At 36.4% G+C, this 27,372-nt stretch overlaps 1 protein-coding gene across 2 annotated transcripts in view; it reads left to right on the top strand.

Annotated features, from left to right (window-relative positions):
• ZBTB10 (zinc finger and BTB domain containing 10) overlaps nucleotides 1–27,372 on the top strand; it is a 36,215-nt gene that overhangs the window by 3,889 nt on the left and 4,954 nt on the right. For both annotated transcript variants that reach the window (XM_036097088.2, XM_036097087.2), the window contains exons 2-5: nucleotides 8,150–9,035; nucleotides 22,225–22,323; nucleotides 26,587–26,763; nucleotides 26,975–27,147. In XM_036097088.2, the coding sequence (XP_035952981.1) occupies nucleotides 8,150–9,035; nucleotides 22,225–22,323; nucleotides 26,587–26,763; nucleotides 26,975–27,147 (1,335 nt within the window). The remainder of the gene's footprint in view (nucleotides 1–8,149; nucleotides 9,036–22,224; nucleotides 22,324–26,586; nucleotides 26,764–26,974; nucleotides 27,148–27,372) is intronic.

The raw sequence follows: 27,372 nt of genomic DNA, 5'->3' as shown, positions 1-27,372 counted from the left end.
GGGAATTCATTCCCTAGGTAAAACCTTTTCTAAACTTGATCTCTGAATTACCCCTCCTTTTCCCTTTGCCCCCTACAAGAGTCCCCTTTTTAAGACATAATGTGCACACCGTCTTTCTCTTAGGACATTCTTTCATTAGGCTGAGGACAATACCAATTTAATAAGTCGTGTGTCTAAGGATATGTATTGGTTTTCTTGATTGGATTTTGGATGTTTCCACTCTGAATTGATCCTAACTTCTCTATTTTTGTTGCAACGTTAGTTTGGGGTGTTAACCTTGCTGTTGACCCCAGGTACCACCAACATATCTTTGTCTTGTTGATAACGAGTGACCTTTTCAAGAACTGATTCATATGGGCAGAATTCAGTTTTTTTTTCTTTGCCCTGTAGCCTTTGACTACCGGTAGGAGGCAGTATAACACAATCTGTAAGAGCATTCTTGGGCTTAAGGTTAGGGGGACCTGAATCCTAATCCTCTACTTTCTTGGCAGGCAAAGGAGTTTAACTTCTAGTTCCCTTGTGTATGCAAAGTATATGTGCCAGCATGTAATCACTTAGCAAATGCTAGCCATTATTTATTATCATCATTGTGTATATTTATCACCAGTGGCAAGTTTTTTTTGGTAGCCTGGTACCTCATGTGTCTCAGTTGTTAACCAATTTTGACAGTTTGGAAACCACTTTATCTCTTGGGATCAATCCTGATTCTAGAGAATAAACCAGTTTTCCTTTTCATACCTTCAGAGACTTTGGCTATCCAGTTCTTTAAACATTCTGAGACTTTCTCATACATGCAAATTTTTTCACCACTTCATAAGAATATCTTGCATTAGCTTTATCCTGTCTTAAAAATGATTAAATGAGAATTCTGTAGTTCTTCAGGCAAGAATTCACTTTGAGGCTAAGGGTAGTTCACGCCCTTTATTCCCCTCAACTCCTCCCCGCTTTTTTTTAAAAAAAGGGATGTTTTTTTGAGAGGAGGTTGGCCAAATCACTAAGTGTTACTTTTCTTTCTTATGCTTTCTGAAAGTAAGAAAAGTTCCTTTTCATTAAATCATGGTGACCAAAGAATTATAACACATTCCTAAAAAGCTTGCTGTTCTGCTAATTGGGTGTTGGTTAAGATTGTTCATGGGAGAGTCAAAATATGCGCTCAGAATCTGTTCTGAGCCTTCTATTTCAGAAAGATCCCTATTTCTTTCTAAGGATGTAAGGGGCAACATACAGTTTCCTATATTCTCTATAAGGATGTAAGGGGCAGCATACAGTTTTTATTTTGAGTAATAACTGTCTTCATCAAGGAAAGTTCAATGATTAGCTTATACAGGATTTGACCATTTGGCCCAGAGGACTTTAAAATTGCTTTAATAATAGTGGTTACTGCTGTATCTTGGTTCAGATCACTTTCTACCCAATTGTGAAATTTTCATAGCCTAAATCACACATTCTGTCAACTCTTTCCAGTTTACATAACTCTCTCCAGTTTACTAAGTCTAAAACATACAGTCAAATGTATTACTATAATTTTCATTAATCTTTATAGAAAGTAAATACTGAATTTAGGTCAGTGATCTGATTGACATTACCAATGAGAATATGTTGAGGTCATAACTAAAGCAAAAGTGAGATGGTCTAGAAGCTGTCTTTGCATTTGACAAAGATAAGGTTTAAAGGTTTTTTTGTTTTTAACAATTCGGGGAGGTAGTCTGAAAAACTTTTCCCTAAGAAGTATTAAAGATGAGGGGCGCCTGGGTGGCTCAGTAGGTTAAGTGTCAGGCTCTTGATCTCAGGGTTGTGAGTTCAAGACTCCATGCTGGGTGTGGAGCCTATGTAAATAAATAACCAACCAACCTCTGGACCATTAAATAAGCTTTGTATAATATATAGGTTCTAACATTATGTCTGATTTATTAAGCTGGTTCATTTCCCTTGTGTTTTTGACTTTTTAGTAGTGTCTTTCACTATATAGTGTATCTAGGATTGGCTTCTTCCTCTTTATAAACTTACATTAGGTAGATCCAGAGCACTGGAGATAAAACTTATAAATCAGACATTTTTTCTGCCCTCAAGGAACTTGTAGTCTAGTAAGAAGAGGCAGACATAATAAAATGATAGGTACCATGTTAGAAATATGTTCAGGTTACAGTGAAAACACTAAAGGAAGTCATCAATTCTACTGGTGAAAGTTGGGAGAAGCTTGTATAATTGGCTCTTGAACTTCATCGTGTTAAATGAATAGGTGTTGAATGGGGAGGGGAGGGCATTCCAGGAACTGCAATTGGAAGCAGCATTAACAAAATAAAATTGATGTGTCTGAGAAGTGGATAATTTGGTTGCTAACAGGATGAAAAATCAAGTTTGAATAGGTAATAGACTATGGAGGGTCTTTTGTCATGCTAAAATGATTGTATTTTATTCTGTTAACAAATGGGCAAACTCTTTAGCAGTTTTAAATGGGAGGATCATGAAGAAATATGTTGCCGTTCAGAGACACCTGGGTAGTGTGTGTGTTTTGAGAAGAGAGCTGGTAATAAAGCATATCTTTAGTACCTAAAATTGGCTGGAGGTTAAAATCACCTGAAGATTTTCACTACTGACTTATAGAATTAGAATTTCCATTTTCTTAAAAAATTCGGATTCGGAAGTGGAATGTGTTTTTCTTTCAATATAGTGTTCCAGTGGGCTGCTGCAACAAAAGTAGTGAAGATTTTTTTTTTTTTAGATTTTATTTATTTGAGAGAGTACGAGTGGGGAGGAGAGGGAGAAGCAGGCTCCCTGCAAGCAGGGAACCCAATGAGGGGCTCTATCCCAGGAACCCAGGACCCCAGGACCCCAGGACTATGACCTGAGCCAAAGGCAGATGCTTAACTGATTGAGCCACCCAGGCGCCCCAAGATTTTTGTTTTTAATGCTTTCAGTTTACACTTTGATGTTTTATATTGGAAATGCCTTTTTCTGCTAATCCATTTATTGAAAGGATTATAATTCTGGGTAGGGAAAGTAAATACTAATTGTTGATTTTTTTTAGCTAAATATTTTCTTATCCTTTGTGGATTGACTACACATGAACTCAACTGTTTGCAATTAAGTTCTCTCCAACTCTCCTTTCATAAGGGTGGGGGAGATTGTGTGGTGGTCTTGGGTTCTCTGCCAGTTGGTGGCATTATCTAGCCCCCCAAGCTAGAGTACAGAAGACTGACCCTACAGTACCCCCACAACATCTAGTTGATCACTCAAATTCTGTTAATTTTTATCTTCCAGATATTTTTCCAGGTTCTGACTCATCACCCCTCCCCCCATTAACATTTTCCATCTTAGGTTAGTTAAGGTCCTGGTTTCTTGCAAGTATGTTGCACTATTAAGAGTACCTTCCTTGGGGTCACAGTGTATCTATTAGTTCGCTGCTATTAATTCCCTACTTTGCTGTCACAACCATCTCTTATATCTTCTAATCCAGTCAGATCACTGCTTCTAAAGCTCTGTGAGGCACCTATCACAGTGGTTTTTAATCTTGTTAGGGGGGGAATTTGAATCTCTCGGTAACTGATGGAAGCTATAGACACTTGCCTCTAGAAATGTTCATAAGTGCATATTTGCATTTCTTGGGCTTCTGGGGGATCACCTTGAAGTTCTTTCATAAATCTGGAATTGTTAGGATGCTGTAAGACCATCTTGTTTTCTTTTTAATGCTGTTTATTTGCTTGGAATGCTCATCCATCCCATCCTATTTTTTCATCCTCTAAGGCTCTGCTCAGGTCTTCTAAAAAGCATTCCCCCCGCCCACCACCACCAAAAATAACTGGACTAGATAGATAGACCTCCTCTCTGCTCTCCTAACACCTTTGTTACACTCTTTAGTACCTTAAGAGCCTTGCCCACCAGTGATGTTCAAGTTGGGAACTATACTTACTTATTTTGGGTCCCCCGTTGTAGAACTTGTCTAAAGTAGGCGTTCACTTTATGCTTATTAAATAATTCAGTGAAGTCAGGATTTTTCAAACTTTAAGCAGCTTTTTCCTCTCAGTAAAATATTTATATTTTTAGATTCTCTGGAAGTAAAGGTAAAGATGCATTTTTCTTTTTTATATTTTCTTAATTTTATTTTTTATTCTTTTTTTAAAGATTTTATTTACTTATTTGACAGAGACACAGTGAGAGGGAACACAAGCAGGGGGAGTGGGAGAGGGAGAAGTAGGCTTCCCGCTGAGCAGGGAGCCCGACATGGGGCTCTATCCCAGGACCCTGGGATCATGACCTGAGATGAAGGTAGATGCTTAACGACTGAGCCACCCAGGCGCCCCCTATATTTTCTTAATTTTAGAAGAGTTAATTCTAAGGTTTCTTCCAGATCTAAAATTATAATTTTACTTACGGGCATCTTCACAAATAAAAAACTTGAAAACTTTTCACATTTACAGAATCTTTTGTTTTTTTAAAGACTTCATTTATTTATTTGACAGAGAGAGAGACAGCGAGAGAGGGAACACAAGCAGGGGGAGTGGGAGAGGGAGAAGCAGGCTTCCCGCGGAGCAGGGAGCCCGATGCGGGGCTCGATCCCAGGACCCTGGGATCATGACCTGAGCTGAAGGCAGACGCTTAACGACTGAGCCACCCAGGCGCCCCTACAGAATCTTTGATGTAATAAATTTTCTGATTTTTTTTGAAGTCTGAATTCCTTTTTTTTTTTTTTTTTTAATTTTTTTAAAGATTTTATTTGTCAGAGAGAGCTTGTGCACATACAAGCAGAGGGAGAAGCAGGCTCCCCACTGAGCATGGAGCCCAATGTGGGACTCAGTCCCAGGACCCTGGGATCATGACCTGAGCTGATGGCAGATGCTTAACCCACTGAGCCACCGAGGCATCCCTGAATGTCTGTTTTCTTAAAATCTTGTTTAGCCATTTTAGACTATTGTCTGGGCTAAATTGTGTTTTCCATTTTGGGAAAAGGAAAAAGTTTCCCAGCATCTGAAAAGTATTTTAGAAATACTTAATCTTTTCAACAGTAGATTTTTACATACCAGTGAACTCATGTTATCCATATACTCAGAGTGGGCATTTAGAATGTTAAAGAAGGAACCAGAGACGGAGATGGCATGAGTTCCTTAGGGAACTACTTTAAGATTTTTATGTTTCGTACTAAGATTTTCTTAATTTATTTAGCTCAGCAAATAATACCAGCAATTTGTTTTAATGCTATGTGCTTATTTAAGCTCTGATTTGCCCAAGTGCCCAAATAATACTCCCCTTTGAGAGTACACATACTCTTGACATGGAAAGCCTTCATTGTGAAGAGCATATTTAATAGGTGCTACAGAAACAAGGCACAGTGCTCTAATAAGTAGTGAAAAAGAAATTGGTGGTGCTTATAAAAGCAAGGAACATTACTATTCTTGTAAAACATTAATGAGAAAAAAATAGTGGTTGAATAGTTGTGTTTGATTTGTATATTTTGTGTTAAAATAGAATGGGCAAATATTTTGGTGGATAGGCTTTTGTCTGAGTTATTTTTAAAAATTAGGACATTTGGTCTGATAATGGCTGAGAACTTCAGAAATTGGGACTGGCCCAGAAAATGCAGAACACAGTGACCATCGCCTAAAATGACTGTACAGTGAGACACAGCCTCCTCCTCAAAGGTTTGAACTGCCAGATGTATAAACTCTAGGTGGGTTCTTGATTTGCAAATGCTAATTCACTGCTTCCACAAATACTTCATGATGTGCTGCTAAATTTTGATCAGTGCTTAAAATTTTTGCTTCTTCAAGTATTTATACTGTTATTGCAACATCAGAACTTTGAACCAAATGAGCTTTGCTAGGCAGGTATGGCATGCATAGGAAAGCTTAGTTTCAGGCTGCGTTAATGGAAGGTTCTTCAACTTTGGATGTTTCTTTAGTGAGTGGAAGGCATAAGCAAATGAGTAAAAAGTCTTATCCCAATAGTCTCATAAAAGGGACATCAAGTAAACGGTCTGATGCTTTTATAGAAAATCATACTGTAGCGTTGTTTTTAGTATTGATTTAGTTCTTTATATATTCACATGTTTTCATTCGCTTTTGTAAATTGTTTGAAATTTGACAACGTACTGGTTTATGTACAAGCTCTAAGGTTAAAACAGTGTCTTTTTTTTTTTTTTTTTATCTCACTTCCTTCCCTCCACACCTTCAAAAGCAAAAATTTGGGACTTACTGGTGAATTTGTTTTGCTTACTTCCCTCAAACCTTGGCTGATAATCAGTTTTTGATGAAGATTGGGTGTGTGGGGGAGAGGGTGTTACAGTATAAGGGCATTATGTGTGTAAGGCACTGGGAAGGTAATAGACTGCCAAGGGTCAGTTGGAAATGAAAAGGAAAATCCTACTTCCCATGCATCCTTTTTCTGTAGTGATCATATACCCCAGATTTGCAGGGTTATCTGTACTGTTCATTACCCCTGTGGGAATACTGAAGGGGCCTAGAATTCTAATATTTTGGTTCTTTCATTTGAATTCTCATACTTAAAAAGCAACACAAAAATTCTTAAATGGACTACTGACCTGGTTTAGTTTCAAGGGAATTGAAATTATTTTATGTATGGCCTCCTGTGTTCAGTACTCAGACTTAAACCTAATTATTTTTGTAATTTAGCCATACCCATGTGAGGTTAAATAGAGTTGTGGGATTGTTTAGGAATCTCACCACTAAAATATATCCATGAAAATTCTTTCGCAGTCTTAACTGTGTTCCCAACACCTTTCTATTTTTTTCTTGAATTCTACCTTCCTCTTTTCTCTTATCCAAGCATATCAGTTTTCCTAGCATGTTTACGATCTAGTATGTATTTTCCCGTTTTCCCCCATGCTCATATAGTCATAGATGTGTGTCATTATTTTACAGAAATGGTCTGTATTTAAATTAATATTTTATGCAAAGAAAATATGAATTTTTAATACTTTAGGGTCAGCATTTTCAGCCATCTTTACTACCAGAAATATCTAAGAACTTCTTTGATTGGAAAAAATGATTACTTCAGTTATCTAACAGCTGTTATTAAAGTGTGCTGTGTTTTATAGGAATTACCATAACTTAAGTGATGCTAAACAGATAGTGAACACTTTTCAGATTGATAAGAAAGAAAATTATAAACTTTTAAGAATTTTGAGTTCCAGCGTTCCTGGCTGGCTCAGCTGGTAGAGCATGTGACTATTGATCTCGGGTTTGTAAGTTCAAGCCCCCACATGGGGTGTAGAGATTACTTAAAAAAATAAAATCTTTTAAAATAAAATAATACATAAAAGAATTTTTAGTTCAGGAATTTTACCTTACATTTACCATTTATGCCCCTAAAAAGATAAGGCATTTTGAAAGTTGATTGGGAAATTATATAGCTGGATATCCTATAGTTGAAACACATTTTCCTATCAGGGTCTTAGCTTTATCTTTAGATTTAATTAATTTCATTGACCTAAACTATTTGGATGTTTGCCAAGACTTAAAATTTACTTCTAGTAGTGTTAAATAGGATGAGCTACCCAACATTGTAACTTGGATATTTTAAGTTCAATCAGAAAGGCTGCTGCATTCCTATCAGAGATAAGGCAAACTAGATTCCTATATATGAAAGTTTCTTTTCATAGGAAAGTAATTGCTATTTTAATTTTAAATAATTCTTAATCCATGTCCTTGGCTTATACATGATACATGTTATTCTTTAAATGAAATCCTGCTGATCCTTAATTCAGATGTTTGACTTTTTTTTTTTAAGATTTTATTTATTTATTTGACAGACACAGCGAGAGAGGGAGGGTACACAAGCAGGGGGAGTGGGAGAGGGAGAAGCAGGCTTCCCACGGAGCAGGGAGCCCAATGTGGGGCTCATCCCTGGACCCTGGGATCATGACCTGAGCCCATGGCAGATGAATAATGATTGAGCTGCCCAGGCGCCCTTTGTTTGACTTTTCTTAATAATAATAGTAGCTTGCACCGAGCTCTTCACACTTCTTCTCCCAATATTTGGGATTGTGAACACTACAGTCTCAGTACATCATGATTGCTAACAAATTAGTGTATTTGATTAGCGCTTTTTTAAAAAGTTAAATTGATACTTTGTTTCATTTGGGGATTTTTTAAAAGTAAATAATTTAATATTAATGTTTTCCATCTAATTACAGGAGACAGAAATACCATCAGAAGAGGGGTACTGTGACTTTAATAGTAGGCCAAATGAGAACTCTTATTGCTATCAACTTCTTCGACAACTAAATGAACAAAGAAAGAAAGGTATTCTTTGCGATGTCAGCATTGTGGTGAGCGGAAAAATCTTTAAAGCTCATAAGAACATCCTGGTTGCAGGCAGCCGTTTCTTTAAGACTTTATATTGCTTTTCAAACAAAGAAAGCCCTAACCAAAACAATACTACCCATTTAGATATTGCTGCAGTTCAAGGTTTTTCAGTCATCTTGGACTTCTTGTATTCTGGTAACCTGGTGCTCACAAGCCAAAATGCCATTGAAGTGATGACAGTGGCCAGCTATCTTCAAATGAGTGAAGTTGTTCAAACTTGCCGAAATTTCATTAAAGATGCCTTAAATATAAGCATTAAATCGGAAGCTCCAGAGTCTGTAGTTGTGGACTATAATAACAGAAAACCAGTTAATAGAGATGGTCTGTCTTCATCACGGGATCAAAAAATTGCCAGTTTTTGGGCAACACGGAATCTTACCAATTTGGCAAGTAATGTAAAAATTGAAAATGATGGTTGTAACGTCGACGAGGGCCAAATAGAAAACTACCAAATGAATGACAGTAGTTGGGTCCAGGATGGTTCACCAGAATTGGCTGAAAATGAATCTCAAGGTCAAACAAAAGTGTTTATTTGGAATAATATGGGCTCCCAGGGAATTCAAGAGACTGGCAAAACAAGGAGGAAAAACCAAACTACAAAGAGATTTATTTATAATATACCACCTAATGAAACAAATTTAGAAGATTGCTCAGTGATGCAGCCACCTGTTGCCTATCCAGAAGAAGATTTATCATTCATCAAGGAAGAACCAGGTAAATATTTTATATACAAAGATATTTCAGTTTTCATTCTAATTAATTACGGTTGGATATTATAATCTTGAAGTATGTTTTTAAAGTATTTCTTAAACTATAAAAGTAATACACAAAAAAGTAATAACACAAATACTAAATTTGAGTGTTTATCTTAGAAAGGAGAAAATTAATAATATAATTTTGGTATATGTTTTTTCTCTGAGTTTCTCAAAGTTTGTGTTCATCTTATATGTGGTGTGTGGACTCTTCTTCATTTATAGTTCTTTGACTTCTGGATCTTTGGCATCTCTGATCACTTTTTTTGCACCCAGTGCTGGAAAAGATACAAGATAATGTAATCTTAGTTAAAATCTTAGTTGTAATACATAATCAGTTTGTCATTTCAGAACATTTTTGAGACCTAATTAACATTTTTTATTCCCAGTTTTTTTTTATTTGGTAATTAAACATTTAGTTTTTTAGAATTTTGCAAATGACAGTGGGATTATTCCAATTTGTTTAGAGCTACTATTCTATTCTCACCATAAATCTTACAGAAGCTGAAATGTTTCAAATTTGTCCCACTGTGCCCTCATTTTCATTTTCATTCATTAAGAGAGAGGACTCTGAGACCTTTCTCCTCACTATATAACTAAAAGGATATGTACAAAATCTTAAGCATATCACATTTGTGCTGTGGACCTTTTTTTTTAACGGATTTTAATGGGATGGGGGACCATTGTTACAGAGTATAAATAGAAAGATTTGAAACTTTAATTGCCTTTGCCTAATTTAATTATATTTGAAGAAGCAGTGGATTTGAGGTTTTCCTATGCAGACCCCAGACTTGAGGTATATGTCTACCACTGTCATAAATGATTCAATGTTTGTTTTGCTGTCTCAAAGCTCTGTAATTATTCAGTGTCTGATTTACATCATGGTGATTATCTGGGGATGGAGTACTTGGTTAAAAAGAATCATTGTTTTTAGTTCTAAAGGGCAGAATGCCATAGTAAACCTATGAAATGGTTTGTCTGGCTTTTTAGGTATGGATTTAGTTTTCATTGGTTTTCAGATTTACTTAGGTGAAAATCATATCTGCATAATGAATATGATTTACTGATCTTTTCCCTCATACTTTTCTACTGTTTAATAATTAAATCTCAGAGGCAGTTTCTTTAAAGTATTAAAATAGGGTAGACTTTCTTAGCATCACTTTATTTTGGCTTAATTTTTAATACAGAAGACCTTGAAGTAATTCTCAAAAATGAGCTACATTGTCTTTCTGCTATAGAGAGAAATAGTTTAATAGTATGGTGGGAACCCTGTGGTGTTTTTTAAAATACACACACACACAACACCATGTAAGGCATAAACAGGTTTTGGGGGTAGTAATTGGCAAAACTAATCACAGCTAACCCATTCTTAATGCCACATATAATTGGAGTGATTCAAAGAAAAGCACTACTATTGAACCACGTTGCATACTTTACAAACTTTTTTTTTTAAACATTTATTTATTTATTTGGCAGGGAGAGCAGCAGGCAGAGGGAGAGGGAGAAGCAGGCTCCCCGTTGAGCAGGGAGCCCGACATGGGGCTCGATCCCAGGACCCAACTGAGTCACCCAGGCACCCCCACAATGCATACTTTAAAAAATAACATTACTAGCTATTATCTTGGCAAGCACCCCCTCAGCTGAGTTTGTATCGGTGGAATAGGTGTATCATAAATTTTTGGTAGTCTAATATGCTTTCAATTTATCTCTTACATCTTACAAAAATTGTATTATGTTACGGGTATCACTTTGGTTTCTGAACCTTGCTTAATTGACATTTGATTTTATCAGTGATACGCTATATTCCAGCTGTTAAACTTTTTGCAACTTCTCAGTGCCTCTAAATCCAGCCTCACTGAATGGCAGGAAATGGGGGTTTTATAAGAATATTATGATTAGGACATAATATGATGCAGAGCCAGAGTTTGGCAAATTTTTACTGTAAAGGACCACAGTAAATATTTTAGGCTTTGCTGGTCATAAAGTCAGTTACTTAATTGTAGCACGAAAGCAGTATTAGGTATACACAGATGATCATGGATATGCTTCAATAAAGCTTTATTGCCAACCCTTGGTATAGAGCAGTGGGTCTTAATCTTTCTTCGCTGCATATTGTGCAGACCTTGGTGCTTGGGTCTTTCCAGTAGGGATTGAGTTAATTGGTTCTGGGATGTCGCCTGGTTGTTGGAATTTTTATAAGCTCTGTAGGTGATTACACTGTGAGTGAAGGTTGAGATCCACTGACAAAGAGGAAAGAGCCCAAATTGAGTCATGATCTGAAAATGAGCTCTGTACTTACCTACTGTGTGACCGTGACCAAATTAAATTAAACTCCTGTCTTCAGTTTCTTCATCTTTAAAGTGTGGTACTTATTTTAAGGAATTATTACGAAAATTAAATGACAAAAGCACAACTGTCATGGTCATTATAGATCCCCTTAAAATTGGGAGACTTAAGATTATTTAAAATCAGTTTTCCAGTGTAGCATGCTTTCTACTGGATTCTAGAAAAGAAGTTATTGTATATTGAGCCAAAATTCATTCTTTTTAACTTCATGAACCTGTCATTTTGAGTAGTATAATCTGAGCCTAACCTCTAATCTCTCTAATCTACCTGATAACCAACCCTTCAGATAACTATAGATAATTTATTAAACTAAGTGAATTCCTTATGAATTCCAAGTGCCTTTACCATCTTTCTTACAGTCGTAGACGTGTTTGTTTTTTTTTTTCCCACCCAGAAATTTTGGTGTACAGAACTAACTACAACTCTGGAGGCAAATTCTGACCAATATAGAACACAGTGGGTCTGTGTTTATCAAGGTTGAGGCCTGGCTCAAGGTCACTCAGCTAGTAAAAATAGAGGCAGGTTTCATGTTTAAGACCGTCTCACATTAAAACCTTGTAATTAATGAACTGGTAGACTCAGTCTTTTAAAAAAAATTGGTCCCTTTTAAAACCTCAGAACATTTTTATGAAGTGCACCATCATTGGTTACACTTTGATTTCTACTTATTGGGAAAATACTGAAAATGTTCAGTGAAATAAATGCTTTTAAATGAATTTAAAGTTATGTACATAAATATCTGCAAAGTCATAATAAGTTATTTATACGGTCTATGAGCAGTGCTTGGCATATTTGGACTTGTAGATCCCTTTGAGAACTGAGTTCCCCAGACTCTTAAGCCTGTAGTCTGTAAACCACAGCTCTAAATAATATCTCCTTGCCACGTACTGTTGAAGCTCGTGTTCCAGTGCCTCATAGAGAAGTGTTGTAAGATACTGAGATAAGAAGGTATACCCAGAAATAGGGATTTATTTATCTATTTTTTTAAGATTTTATTTATTTGCCAGAGAGAGGGAGAGTACAAGCAGGGGGAGTGGCAGCCAGAGGGAGAAGCAGGCTCCCTGATTTCCTATGTACTTCTGGAGAAACAGTATTAAAATATTTGTAAATTTTTATTAATCCCTTATAAGTAGAGTTGAAATCAGGTTTCAGCTTCACAGTTTCAATTTGTATATTTGCCTTTTGGGTAAAAAGCACATAATTTGAGTATTTAGAAGACAACCTAGGGGCGCCTGGGTGGCTCAGTCGTTAAGCGTCTGCCTTCGGCTCAGGTCATGATCCCAGGGTCCTGGGATCGAGTCCCACATCGGGCTCCCTGTTCGGCGGGAAGCCTGCTTCTCCCTCTCCCACTCCCCCTGCTTGTGTTCCTGCTCTCGCTATCTCTCTCTCTGTCAAATAAATAAATAAAATCTTTAAAAAAAAAAAAAAAAAAAGACAACCTTGAGATGTGGGACTCGATCCCAGGATCCTGAGGTCATGACCTGAGCCGAAGGCAGACGCTTAACCATCTGAGCCACTCAGGTGCCCCAATATCAGGGATTTACATGGGTTCTTTTTAAATATATATATATCTTAGGGCGCCGGGGTGGCTCAGTTGGTTGGGCGACTGCCTTCAGCTCAGGTCATGATCCTGGAGTCCCGGGATCGAGTCCCGCATCGGGCTCCCTGCTCGGTGGGGAGTCTGCTTCTCCCTCTCCCGCTCCCCCCTCTCGTGCTCACTCTCTCTCTCAAATAAATAAATAAAATCTTTAAAATAAATAAATAAATAAAAAATAAATAAATATATATATATCTTAAACTAGTATATCCATTATTTGACTCACTACTGCAATTTGCTTCAAATCATTTTTGATATATGAGGATACTTGAAATAGAACTTAGGAAAGGTAGAAACTTCTGTCCTTTTTACTGTTTTACTGGAGTTTATGGGATAATTATAAAGGTAGTCATTAATGAGTTGCTCTGGTATTATAAAAATTTTGAATCCTTGTCTTGCTGATTCACAACCAGAAAATAAATTTCAGCCAAATAAAGTATATAAAAATCTGAGATTAGGAATTAAATTGTAGGAGTAAATATAATACCTAAAATTGTTTTACAGAGTGTGTTCACACATGCTATTGTTTTTAATCGGAGCAAGTCACATGTTAATCTTACTGTTGATCTTTTGATGCTCTGGGATTATAAGGAACATGATTTTCTGAATCTAGATTTTTCTGTTACTTCAGTCACAATAGCAGGTTGCACCCATTATAAATAACTGCTCTGCATGTGTACACATAACGTTTAATTTATGAATGCATACATACTTCATTTTGAACAGACGTTTTTGAAATGACTGACAAGAAACATCAGCAAAACAAATAACATACAGCAATAAAGAAGTTAAGTGTGCTAGTCGAGACTGTTAATATAGTTGCCCTAATTAAGCTTTTAATTGGCTCTAAGATAACAAGCAGCCTCTCAGGAGGAGGAAAGATGCCAGTTCTGGAAGATGACAAACTTCTCTGGTACTGAATTTTGAAAGGAATTTTTTCAGTGGGGTTTTTATATAGTTGATAACATGTAGTATAAAACAATTTCCTCAAAAACATTTTCTAGTAAATGAAGCAGCATATAATTGATTTTCTGTCTTTAATACAAGCTGATATAATTCTATGTAGATGATTTTTTTCTTAATGTCATACAAATATTCAGATGCAAGGTGATTTTTTACTTGACCAAAGAATATAATTTAGAGTTCTTTAAATCTAAAAGTTCCTTTCTTTCATACGTACTTCTGGGGAGAACAGTATTAAGACATTTGTAGATTTTTATTAATCCCTTATAAGTAGAGTTGAAATCAGGTTTCAGCTTCACAGTTTCAATTTGTATATTTGCCTTTTGGGTAAAAAGCGCACATAATTTGAGTATTTAGAAGACAACCTTGAGAACAGAATGCTCAAGCTAAATATCTTTAAGATACTCTAATGAGTCATTTGAAGTAATGAATTACTCTATAGTGAACTCTTTGGAGTTACCTACTAACCAGCACTTCTGCTTTTCTATGTTTTGGATGATAATTGATATTTGGCATTACTTTCAGATCTTGCAGAATCTTAAAATGCTTTCTAAATGATTAAATTTTTATGATTTTGAAAACTGGCCATAACATTTGAGATTTAATATTTTGACCATGCCATATAAATTTACTGTATAAACTATTTAAAATACGTTTAAAAATCATGGAACTTAGCTTTGTTTAAGGAGATGTAGGCTTTGGACTCAGTTTTACTTGACCATAACCAGCCTTGAGTGTATCCCACATAATGCCTCTAATGGGAAGAAAGAAAAATTTTGTAATTCTGATATCTTGAAATCAGTAAAAACTACCCAAAGCTTTTTCTTAATCATTTTGGCAACAAAACCCAATACTCGGCAGCAAAACCAGCTATTTGTATCTTTTACGCATTTCTTTAAATGTGAATATTCATGTTTTGTTGCCAAAATACTGTTCTGATTATAGGATGCTGCCCTAGACCCCACTTACTTTTCTGAAATCTGAAAATTGTTGCATCCTACATCTTACTCTAAGCATTTCAGATAGATTTATGGGTCTGGATTAGTTTTTTTGTTTTGTTGTTGTTGTTGTTTTATCTTAGGGGGTTCCAGATGTACTCTACCTTCCAGGAATCCTTTTGGTTGAATGTTATGAAGGATGAGCTACAATGTTAAGTTACTCTTTTTCAGAAACTGAAAATTGGGTGTTAAATGGTAGTTTGAAGGCCTGATGTTCATTTTGTTTATTTTTTGATTTTTTTTATTAACATATAATGTATTGTTTGTTTCAGGGGTACAGGTCTGTGATTCATCACTCTTTTTTTTTTTTCTTAAAGATTTTATTTATTTATTTGACAGAGAGAGAGATAGCAAGAGCAGGAACACAAGCAGGGGGAGTGGGAGAGGGAGAAGCAGGCTTCCCGCCGAACAGGGAGCCCGATGTGGGACTCGATCCCAGGACCCTGGGATCATGACCTGAGCCGAAGGCAGACGCTTAACGACTGAGCCACCCAGGCGCCCTGTGATTCATCACTCTTACACAATTCACAGCACTCACCATAGCACATACCTTCCCCAATGTCCATCACCCAGCCACCCCATGCCTCCCACCCCCCTCCACTCCAGCAACCCTCAGCTTGCTTCCTGAGATGCGAGAGTCTCTTATGGTTTGTCTCCCTCTGTGGTTTCATCTTGTTTCTTTTTTCCCTCCCTCTGTGATGTTCATTTTTAAAAAATAAAGGTCCACCAGTAGTTCATGGGCTGTAAAATACACTAATACATAAGAATCTTGCAGTGTTTAATCTTAAGAGGATAATAGTAGGTAGTAGGAATATTCTGCCATCTTCTTTTCCCTTCTTTACTTTTCCTCTGCCTAGTGTTCCTTTCCTGCCCTATCTGCCATATTCATCCCAAGAGATGGCTGCACGTATTTATTAACCTACCAGTTAGAAACCCTAAAGAAACAATCTGTGTGGCCAGACTAGGTGTTGAAGAAGCCTTATGGATCAGTTATAAAAGCATTTTTTGAGTTCTGCCTGCTCAAAGTATAATGTTGTCTAAACGCTTTGTCGATCCCTGAGAGATCTATAAAACTGAAATTTTGATTTCTGACATAGTCTTACTATTCTGGTGTGACCAGATGGTCTTAAATCTTCATCCATAGTTTTACTTTCCAGAGAATATTACTTTTCCTGGGATACCAGAATAGCTTTCGACATCATAATAGGAAATTTGGTAATTAAATTTTTATTTAAATCCCCAAAAAGGTAAGCATCTCTTGCCAGATGATGTTGATGTCAAGATTGAGGAGTTCCTTGCCTGGAACTTGTTCATAATAGGATTGCTGTGGGCTAGAAACATACCCAGTGTGTTGTGACAAATGTTAAAATAAGTACGGCAGGGTGTGCAATGGGAGGTTCCTAACTGCTCAGAAGATGTGGAGAAAGCTGTATAGAGAAGGCAGTAATAAGAATTGGATCTTGTGTAGGAGTTTGGCAGGAGAGAGAGAAGGGCATTCACTGACCACCAGGTGGCAAGAAATCAGGTTAAGTAGGTAAAAGAATAGAAAGAATGCAATGGGGAAATGAGCTTGGGTAGATAGGTTAGAGCCAGGTTGTGATTCTCTTTGTTCTATGTGGTAAATTTGTGGATTTTATTTTACAAACTGAGGCAATAGGAGGTTTTTAACTAGAGATTAGGTCCATTTATATTTGCCTTTAGGTAAAAACATTTGAAGGGTGTTCATGGATTGGAGTGCGGAGTGATCTGGGTAGACCTTTTTGTAAGGACTAGTGTGAGCAGAAATAACAGCCTTGTTTGAGTAGTGCAAGGAAGAAACAGTAGAGCTTAGTCTAAGATGGGGCAGTCACTTGAGTCAGTGGGTTGTGAATGGAAACTACTATATGTTGAGTCTCCAGGCTGTTACAGGAACTCTCAAGGGTTGGTTTATAGAATAAATTTGTAAGTGAATTTACTCCAATGAAAAGTGGAAAAAACCTGATCACAGTGAATAAGGAAAAATTATACCTGTTTATGAAAAAACAAAATAGTTCTGAAACTGTCTTCAGAGAAGAGAAACTTGATGTTGATCTATGTGAAAATGAAAGTGGGGAAAGATCTGAGTTTTTATTTCTAAAACCTTGATTTTTGATGTCTTCTCTCATTTCATTCTTCTCAAGAGTATTTGTCTTTTAAGAAAATCTAAGTTAGTCTGCACCTGCCTCATGTTTGGAATTTTGAGAACCAAAAGAAAATGGTCAGGGAAACCTTCTTCCAAACTTAATTTTGTTTAGCACTTAGAAGCAGGTGCTGTACTACTTACTCCCTTACCAGATGATTTGGAAGCATTGCTAACCTGCCAAGGTCCCAGAGAAACCTGTAACCACAGGCACCAAGATTAACCTCACTTAATGACACTTAGATTTATATTCCACTTTACATTTTACTCAGTATTTTCACTTAGTGATGTCACTTTTCATAGCAGCTTTGTGAAGTGGGCAAACATTGCTACTCTTTATGTGAGAAAAATAAAGTTGATTGTTAAAATTTTGAGGAGTAGAAACTGAGATTTACTTCATCATTCGTTTTAATCTCATTTTCTTTCCATTGCTTGTTAATCTGATTTTTTTAAATCCATGAATGTCTTTTTTAAAAACATGGTTAATCAGAATTATTTTAGGGCGCCTGGGTGGCTCAGTTGGTTAAGCGACTGCCTTCGGCTCAGGTCATGATCCTGGAGTCCCAGGATCGAGTCCCGCATCGGGCTCCCTGCTCAGCGGGGAGTCTGCTTCTCCCTCTGACCCTCACCCCTCTCATGCTCTCTCTCTCATTCTCTCTCTCAAATAAATAAATAAAATCTTTAAAAAAAAAAAAAAAAATCAGAATTATTTTAAAATGAACCTAAAGAGAAGATTGCTTTGGGTTAGACAAAAATGTATTAACTATGAAGAACAAAAATAGCTGATATCTAGGTATACTTAAGATTTTGGAAATAGTTTTATTAAATAAAGAAGTTACTAAAGTGAATGTTGGTTTAACCCAGAGTGTAAGGTGTATTTTTGTTCATTTAGCAAAGAAGTATATGAAATACCACTAGGAAAGTAAGTTAAGGATGGGTCTACTTCTTCATTCTTTTATTTCTAGCATTGCAGATTGTGGGTTTTTGTTGTTGTTGTTTTGTTGTTGTTGTTGTTTTTATCTCCTGAAACTTTAGATTTTATTTTCTGACGAGAGAGAGAGAGACAGCGAGAGAGGGAACACAAGCAGGGGGAGTGGGAGAGGGAAAAGCAAGCTTCCCGCAGAGCAGGGAGCCCGATGTGGGACTCCATCCCAGGACCCTGGGATCATGACCTGAGCCGAAGGCAGACTCTTAAACGACTGAGCCACCCAGGCGCCCCTGAAACTGTTTTAATAGCTCTTCAGAAAGATGTTTTGTTTGCAGAGATATCTTAGCCCTTTTTGCTAAGTTTAAATGAAGTGAAGGATTTCCATAGGAAGGTCACGAATGTCAAAAACCAAGTATAGTAGAGTTTATTTTTTAATCCTATAATTTAGAGAAAAAGATGATGACCAAGAGTTACTGCTTTCACTTCCTAGTGAAAAAAATTCATTTCTCTTTCAAGTGAATGGTTGGTTGCCTCACTTCTATCCCACTTAACATCAACTGATTAAAAAATGAGTTGCTAAGCAGTTTGGCTGATTTCAAATAAGGTACAAGCAGTGATATGTATTGATTCCTGAGTTAAGTGTGCTATTTTTGAAAGCTTATTGTCAACCTGGAAGAGCTCACCTATTCTGAAATTTGTTTTTGATACCAAGATCCAAGTAATAACCTTTCAAAGCGTTCGAGAAGAAACACTGTACACAGGAAGAATGTATTTGTCATCTGTTAAGCTTTCAGGTTGAGGTGTTCTGTGCTTAGTGTAGGATTAAAGATCACAAATTAAATTCTAATACTTAAGAGCAGTAGGGTAGGAGACAGGAAATGTCTATTTTAAGAACTAGCTGAGGAAGCCTTCAACAAATCACTATAGAATGTTATATAAATAGAAACACCCTGCCTGTATTTACAAACCCACTTGGCAGAATTTTAAGACATGCCCTCTGAACAGACTGTACACTCCAGAATAATGACTTTTTTTTTTTTTTTAAGATTTTATTAGAGAGAGAGTACAAGCTGGATGAGAGGTGCAGGGGGAGAAGCTTCTCCCTTCCTTACAGAGAAAATAAAAGCTGGTAGATGAATGTCCTTAAGTACCTGTTTTCAAACTTCTGTCTATATATTGTCTTTGCTCTCTCTCCTAAATACCTAAACATTTGCTTCAGGATTCCAGAATCCTTCTCTTTGAATTTCAGTACTTTTAACTTCTCCTTTTCTTAGTGACTTCATTTCAGCTTTATTTAAAGGTTTATTAGTTTCACCTTTAAAAAAAAAAACAAACTCTTAAACTCTATGTCTTCCCTTTTGCAACCAAATTTCTCAAATTGTATTATAGATTATAATTCATCATCTTCCATTCATAACACAGGCCACTCTTTTTTCTCCTTGTCCCACTGATCTACCAGAGTCACTTGCTCTAAGATCACCAGTGACCTCCTAGGTGTTCAGTATTTGTGGAATGAAAGTAATGTATGTTTCAGTCCTTACCTTAAATTTTTGGCAGCATTGTCGCAGTGGACTAGTTCTTGAAATAACTCTTCCTAAAATCTGTATCATTTTCTAGTTGATTAAAATGCTAGGATTCCTCAACATATCAGTCATAGTTTTTCTTCATGGTCTCATCTACTTGCTTCCATTACCTTATTTACCAGCATAGTCTGACAACTCATTTTTATCACCAGCTTAAGCATCGTATCTGTATAGCTTTTGGTGTTAATTTCTCCACTTGGGAGCTTAAATGAAAAAAGAAATAGTTAAAATTTTGAGTGTTTGTTATATACCAGGCAAGCAAAGAGTTAAGCACTTTTCATTTATGTCATTTGGTCCTTGGACAATAATAAGTGAAAAGTACATAGCTCTTTTCCTGATAATTTCTCTACTTGTATAATAAAACCTTTCTCAATCTTTAGTAAGCATCAGAATCACCTAGAGGGCTTTATAAAATACAGATTTCTGGGGCTCACCTCCATAGTATCTGATTCAGTAGGTTGGGATGGGGCCTGAAATTCTACATTTCTCGCAAGTTCCTGGATAATGCCCATGCTGATTTGGGAACGACACTTTGAGAACCACTGCATTAGAGAAGTAAAATAACCTGCTTCACAACTGTCACACAGCTGGGATGTGGCAGAGCTGAGAATTGGTCCCAGGCAGTATCTAGAGTTTACCCATTTAACCCACTGTTCCCACTCCAGACGTATTAAACTCCTCTTTCTTAGGTGTCTCAGACTCAGTACTCAAAACTACCTAAAAGTGGTCCTAAACTGGTCCTCTGCCAGAGACCCCTAACTGCCATTAGTATAGGATGGAAGCTTCCCTCATTACTTTCAAACCCTGCCTCTCCCATATTCAGTCTCACAAAGCACTGTTGGTTCTTCCACAAACTACTTTCCTCCATTTGCTACTGCCATCAACCAAGTCAAGGCCACCGTCTGTTCTCATCTGGATTTCTAAAATAGCTTACTAACTTAATCTCCCTATATCTCCTTTTGCCCTCCTTTAATTCATTCATACAATACCAGGAATAGTCTTTTTAAAAGGTGAATGAGATTAATGCCTTGTTTAAAATCCTTCTACTGCTTTTAGAGTAAAGGCCGAAATCTTTACCATGGCGTGCAGTGTTCTATATGACCTAACTATGCCTGCTTGAGGATCATTTTATTTTTTTTCCTATTCTTTCTCTCCTTCATTATGCAATTACATAATCCTACTAGCCTCTTAGAACATAAGTACTAGATCTATTCAGTGATTTGGGGTTTTATAACTATGCACTAGAACCATTATTGGGTGGTATTCTCTTCTATAAATGTACCACAGTTTTATTTGCCCACCATCAATTTTTTTGAATCAGGTACCTGCTTATGTAGAGAGGAGTTTGTGTTTTTCCTTTTCTTTTTTTTCTTTTTTTATCTTGAGTGTTGGGGGAAGCCAGAGCAGTACGGGATGGCGATATCAAAGATGAGTCTTAAATGACAGAGGACAGATTGTCCATAAAAAGTGGCATTTTTTAAATGTCTTCAAATACTTTAAAGATTTATTTGAGAGAGAGATTGGACGAGTGGGAGGAGGAGCAGAGGGAGAAGCAGATCCCCCACCGAGCAGGGAACCCAACATGGGACTTGATCCCAAGACCCTAGGATCGTGACCTGAGTTGAAGGCAGACGCTTAAGACTGAGCTACCTAGGTGCCCTGTCTTCAGATACTTTAATTTGGGAGAGTAGATAGTATCAGTGGGATGATGCTGGATTCACTAGTGCTAGTAGGAACTCGAACGTTAGGACCTTATATTCTAAACTAAGGAGTTTGAAAAAGCTCTGGTGAACCACTGAAGATTTTAAGTTAAGGGAGCCATTTAGGCTTTGTGTTTTAGGAAAATCTCTCTGGCATTATGAACAGAAGTACGAGCATTATATTTTGAAGCAAGGAGACCAAGAAACTATTTCAGCAATTCACTAATATAAGAGAACGCTGGTGGGTAACTGAATTAAGGCAGTGGTAGAAAAATGGAAGGGATGGAATAGATTTAAAAGAAATTAACAGATTAGAACCAGTATTCATCTCATTAGTATGTCTTTTCTTTTAAGCTGCCTCTCTACATCCTTTCCATATTTCAAGATGAAGGAATTAGCTCCTTCAAAGTCTTCCTTTACTACTGTAGTTTTTTAATTGGTCTTTTGCACTTCTGAATCCATACAGAAACAGTAATGTTTTACACAGCCAGTACTTAGTACTAACAGTAGCAGCTGTCATTGGGTGCCAAATGCCATAATTTGTAACACTTGACTTGCATTATCTAATTTAATATCTATGATCTGGTTGGTAGCATATGAGGAAACTGAGGCACATGCTCACATAGCCAGTAACCTAATTCACCCTGCCTCTTAAAGCTTATTCCTATTTAGTACACTGTTCTTACTGTTGATTGTGCACTTGTTCTTGTAGTTGTCTTATGATTTTGTGCCTTAGTAGTATTAAGCACATAGTAGATATTATAATTTGCAGATATCTTTCTATTTAGTCAGCATAAGAAACAATACCAAGAAGGGAGTGGTTGGTGATAGCTATAGTGTGGTTGTAAATAACAGATTATTCTACATCTCCTTTTCAGATCTGGATGGTGCTCTACTCTCAGGGCCAGATTGTGATAGGAATGTGAATACAAATTTATTGGCTGAAGCCGGCTCCAGTCAGGATGGAGGTGATGCTGGTAGGTACAGTAGGATTTTAGTAAGAGTATGTTAAAGAGGATTTGAAGATTGGGAAGTGTTTGTGTACATATTTAAGGACCTATTGCAGTTTCTTTCCCTTAAAAGAGAGTATTCTATGTAAATACTTTCAATCCGTGGTAGCTATGTTTATGATAACACTTCGGAAGCCTGGTAAATACAAATGGATGGGTGTTTATTATTGTTTGAGGGAGCCATTTATTTAGAGCTTTTAAAATCTTAAATATCAAGTAATTAAGTTAATAGAGCTGGTAGCTTCTTGCTAGTATATACATAGAATGAAAATGGTAATTATCCAAATGGTTGATTAATGTATTTTAATTAGCATTGATGTAAAATAATAGTATGGTTGGTAATGGTGATAGAAAATGTTAATTCTAAATAGTAATATTTCGTACTCTGGGAGGAGTATCCTCCTACACATAGAGGCAGAGAATCCATAAATATTCCAGAGAACAACATGAGTATAAATAAATTAGGAAGGGAAAAAGCTTTCTTTAGAGAAGAATGCCAAGCTAATAAATACAGAATGACAATTGAAAAAATACCCCACAGGAAATAATTGAAGATTATCCATGGATGTTAAGCCACTGTTAATGGGCTTATCTCACAATGATTGGGCAAAAGGCTGTTGTAATAGCATATTCACATGGTCTCCATATCATCTCACAGGTTTGAGTTACAAAGAGGAAAGATTGCTTTATAATAAAAGAAGCAGAAATACCATGGCTCTTGTCATAATGCACTAGCCAGCACACAACATCACCTATGTAATATTCTTGCCAAATGTTTAACCCAAATCTAATCATGAGGGGGGAGAACATCAGACTGGTCTACACAAATCCAGCTACTCTGGATTTTAAAATGTTAATGCCATGAAAAACAAGCAGAGGAACCACTAGATTCAAGCAAACCAACTAAATGCATTGTCAGTCTTGATGACATCAGGGTTCTAAAATGACTAAAGGGGCATTTGGGGAACAGTTGGGAATTTGAATGTATAGTATGGATTAAATAGACAATTTTAAATTTCTTGGATGTGATGAAGGTACTGTGGTTATGTTGGAGAAAGTTCTAGAAGATACATGCTATATTGAGGGGAAAGCAATGATGTGCAAGTTTCCAAATAATACATATAATACATAAAAGGTGGGTATGTGTGTTTATAGAGAGCACACATGGCAAAACAAACATCTGTCAAAGGTACACAAAGGGATATAGATGTTCATTGATTTCAACTTCTCATAGCTTTGGAATTGTTTAAAAAACTGATGGGGAGGGGGACAGCTAGGGGTACTCTTACATAAAGCTTTCACAGGTTTCTGAGTATAGTATGCACTGACCAAAGTTAAGCCATGTAATTTTGAAGAAAAGAAATTGCCTTAAGGTGGTTTCTCCTAACTGTTGAAAAGAGTTTACAGAAAATTTTGAAATTAGCCATTTACAGATCATATGGGTTGAATTTTGAAGACTTTTTCCTTGTACAAAAAATCACTAATAGTACAAGGTATTTTATATTTGGTTTAGAAATCTGGTTGAAGAATGGGTTTAGACAGGGTATATGAATTCATATGTAAAATTTTCAATTCTGCACATAACACATTTTCATTGGAGAATGGTTCATATAATACATCTCCTTTTCAAAAAAGTAAACTCTTAATTTAGAATCATTTCTCTTTAGGGGACATTTTGATCCATTTTTGTTTTTGCAACTGAGATCAGCCTTGGTCTTCTTCAAGAGAATGCTTTCTTCTTAGTTTGCCATTATGGAAAAATGCACCCTGAAGGATATTACTGAGCAGTGAGCACAATTTTCAAGTAGATCTTGAATGACCTTAAAGATCTTTCAGTGAATGACCTTAAAGATCTTTCAGTGATTGAATTACAAAAGCACTACTTTTGTTAATTTGCTCATATACTTCTATAAGTAACCTCTAATTTGGCCAGATGAGAGAAGTTTGGGATGAGGTTTTCTTAATTTGAATTATCATTTTGATATTCTAGATATATGGTGTCTCCTGTCTGTTTTCATGGATGCTTTTTATTAATCTTTAGGTTATCAAGAGAAACATGGAATTTCAAGTATTAAAAACTTAATTCTGAATCTTGGGTCATCAATTTATAAATTATTTTTTGAAACATGGAATTTCAAGTATTCTAATTCTGAATTTTGGGTTACCAGTTTATAAATTTTTTTAAAGATTTTTTTGAGAGTGAGAGCAAGTCTGGGTGGGGGGAGGGGCAGAGGGCGAGGGAGAAGCAGACTCCCCACTGTGCAGGGAGCCTGATGTGGGGCTTGATCCCAGGACTCTGAGATCATGACCTGAGCCGAAGGCAGATGCTTAACTGACTGAGCCACCCAGGTGCCCCTATAAATTATTTTAGGGCTAGTTTGTTCTTACATGTAATGAAAGTACTAACTTGAGGTTATTAACATACCTAACATGATTTCTGATATTAGTTTTGCAAGTATTTTGAGCAAATCAAAAATATATACATGTTGGTATTTGCTAAGATACATTTATTCAACAAATAATTGAAGGGTGTAAGCTTTGGACATTAGAAATACAAAGGTGAGTAAAACAGGCACAGTCCTTGCTCTCAGAGCTTCTTTTTTTGCACTGATTTGATCAAGAACTATGAGTCAAAGCTCAAACTTTATTTAGAAATGTAAAGCTGAAAATTGATAGATTCATGTTCACAGGCTACCACCCCCATTCTAATTTCCATCCCCTGCCCCGCCCCTCACACACACAGATAATGGTGTCTCAGTTTAGGATTCTGAAAACTTTCCCTCAAACAAAAATACATTATAGTTTAATTATGTAATTATGGAAACAGCAGGCTTTCCTGACATTTAAAAAATGGGTGAAGATATTCCAAGTATAAAATAATTTACATTATTAGTAATGAAATTTTTAAATACCTTAGGGACCTTTTTGCATTGTTGGGTATTGATACTTTCACCAAAGAGGAATACTAGGTTATTTTAATTTTTAGAGAAGTAGTATATATGGCAGATAGATGGAGGAAAATGAATTTTTAGAATACCCATTTTGGCAAGCATTCTTTTATAAAATCCATGGTTTTCATGGAAGGAAAATTAACAAATTACTGCACAAGTAAGCCAGCATATAGCCTGGAAAGGAGTGTTCATGCAGAGGAAAGAGTGCAAAGGTCTTGCAGAGGGAGCCATTTTCCCATGGAGGAACAGTACAAAGGCCAGTACGGCTGAAGTAGAGGAACCCAAGTGGGTGGTTAGATCAAGGGCTAGATTAGGTAAGGCTGTGTAAGATAATTGTAAGTCTTTGGTTTTTATATGAGTGAGATGGGTAGTCCTTGCAGGCTTTTGAGTGTCAGGCTCTCACTTAAAGTTCTGAAAGAATCTATAATTGCTGTGTGGAGAGCAAACTCTAAGAGGGCAACAGTATGAGATAAACTCTGATGGCTATTGAAAATAATCCAGAGGCAAGAGTTAATGGTCGATTGGATCAGGGTGGCAATAGCTGGCTAGCTATGGAGAACACTGGATATGTTTACATTGCCAAAGGATTCCTGGAGCCAGGTAAAGACATACATATTCAAGAAGGAATCCTATCTAGGAGGCATCTGGCTGGCTTATGATGGAGCATGCAACTCTTGATCTCAGTGTTGTAAGTTGGAGCCTCACATTGGGTGTAGAGATTACTTAAAAATAAAATCTTAAAAAAAAAGGGGGGGGGGAGGGAATGCTATCCAGAGGAGGTAATTCTTATCTTAGCTAGTCTGAAGATCCTTAGGCACAAATTCCTTAAGGGACATTGACTATTTTGATTCTACTTTTCGGATTTTCACTTAAGGATGGAGTTAGAAAGAGAGGTTTATATTCTTCATTCTTAGTCCATTTTTCTATACTGATAAGTCTTAAAACAAGATTATGTGATTGGAGACAATAAGGAGACTATCCTGTTCCAAAGCTGGGCTTCAGGGTGACAGTTATTAAGAGAGTTCTGTTTTGAATATCTTTGAAGTACAGTATAAAAGAGTAGTTTCATGTGGTCTCCATGCACTATTAAATGAAGTATGAAGACATTTCGGTTTCAGACTACACTGTAGAGATTTTTATCTAGCTATTTATAATAAGCTATTCTATCATAATGCTCATAAGATATAATAAATTTATTTTCTGGGGTTATTTTTTATTCTAATAAGAGACAGATTTTCATTACCATCATTACATCAAAATCACTTTTCAATTGTATTAGGTACTTCACATGATTTCAAGTATGGCCTGATGCCTGGCCCTTCAAGTGATTTTAAGTATGGATTGCTACCAGGTACTTCAAATGATTTCAAGTATGGATTGCTACCAGGTGCTTCAAATGATTTCAAGTATGGATTATTGCCTGAATCTTGGCCAAAACAAGAAACTTGGGAAAATGGCAAGTATTAGTCAACTGAATTCTACAGAAATTTTAAAATGATTTTTCACAGTTAAAAGCTTCCATGTTCTGGGTTTTAAAAAATTAAGATACTGGTAGTCCTATAATAATCCCTATTCCTAGGGATAGACAAGCTTTTGATAGCAAGTTTTCTGTTCAGTATATAATTGCTTTGTGTGTGTTTGTTTTGGTTTTTTTTTTATTCTCAAAGGTGAATCATCTCTAATCATGAACAAGTTAAAATGCCCTCATTGTAGCTATGTAGCCAAATACAGACGAACACTAAAAAGGCATTTGCTCATTCATACGGGAGTCAGATCATTTAGCTGTGATATTTGTGGAAAACTGTTTACTCGCAGAGAACATGTGAAAAGACATTCCCTGGTAAGTAACTTTAAATATAACTGATCTTTGAGATAAAATATATGTCAGTGAAGTTTAAGGTATTTTAACACTGTTACCTGAAATTTAGGGAAGGTTGATTATTAAATTGCTTTAAACAAATTATGTGATTTATGAACTGAACTTTATACAGAAAAACAAGGGTATCATTCACTCATTATTAAATGGGTGGTTTAATTGAATGGTTGAAATGCATTATTGTCTATA

Source organism: Halichoerus grypus, chromosome 5 (assembly GCF_964656455.1).
Source record: "Halichoerus grypus chromosome 5, mHalGry1.hap1.1, whole genome shotgun sequence".
Classification (NCBI taxonomy): Eukaryota; Metazoa; Chordata; class Mammalia; order Carnivora; family Phocidae; genus Halichoerus; species Halichoerus grypus.
The sequence above is the reverse complement of the archived record's forward strand: the minus strand, read 5'-3'. Positions and strand labels throughout refer to the sequence as shown.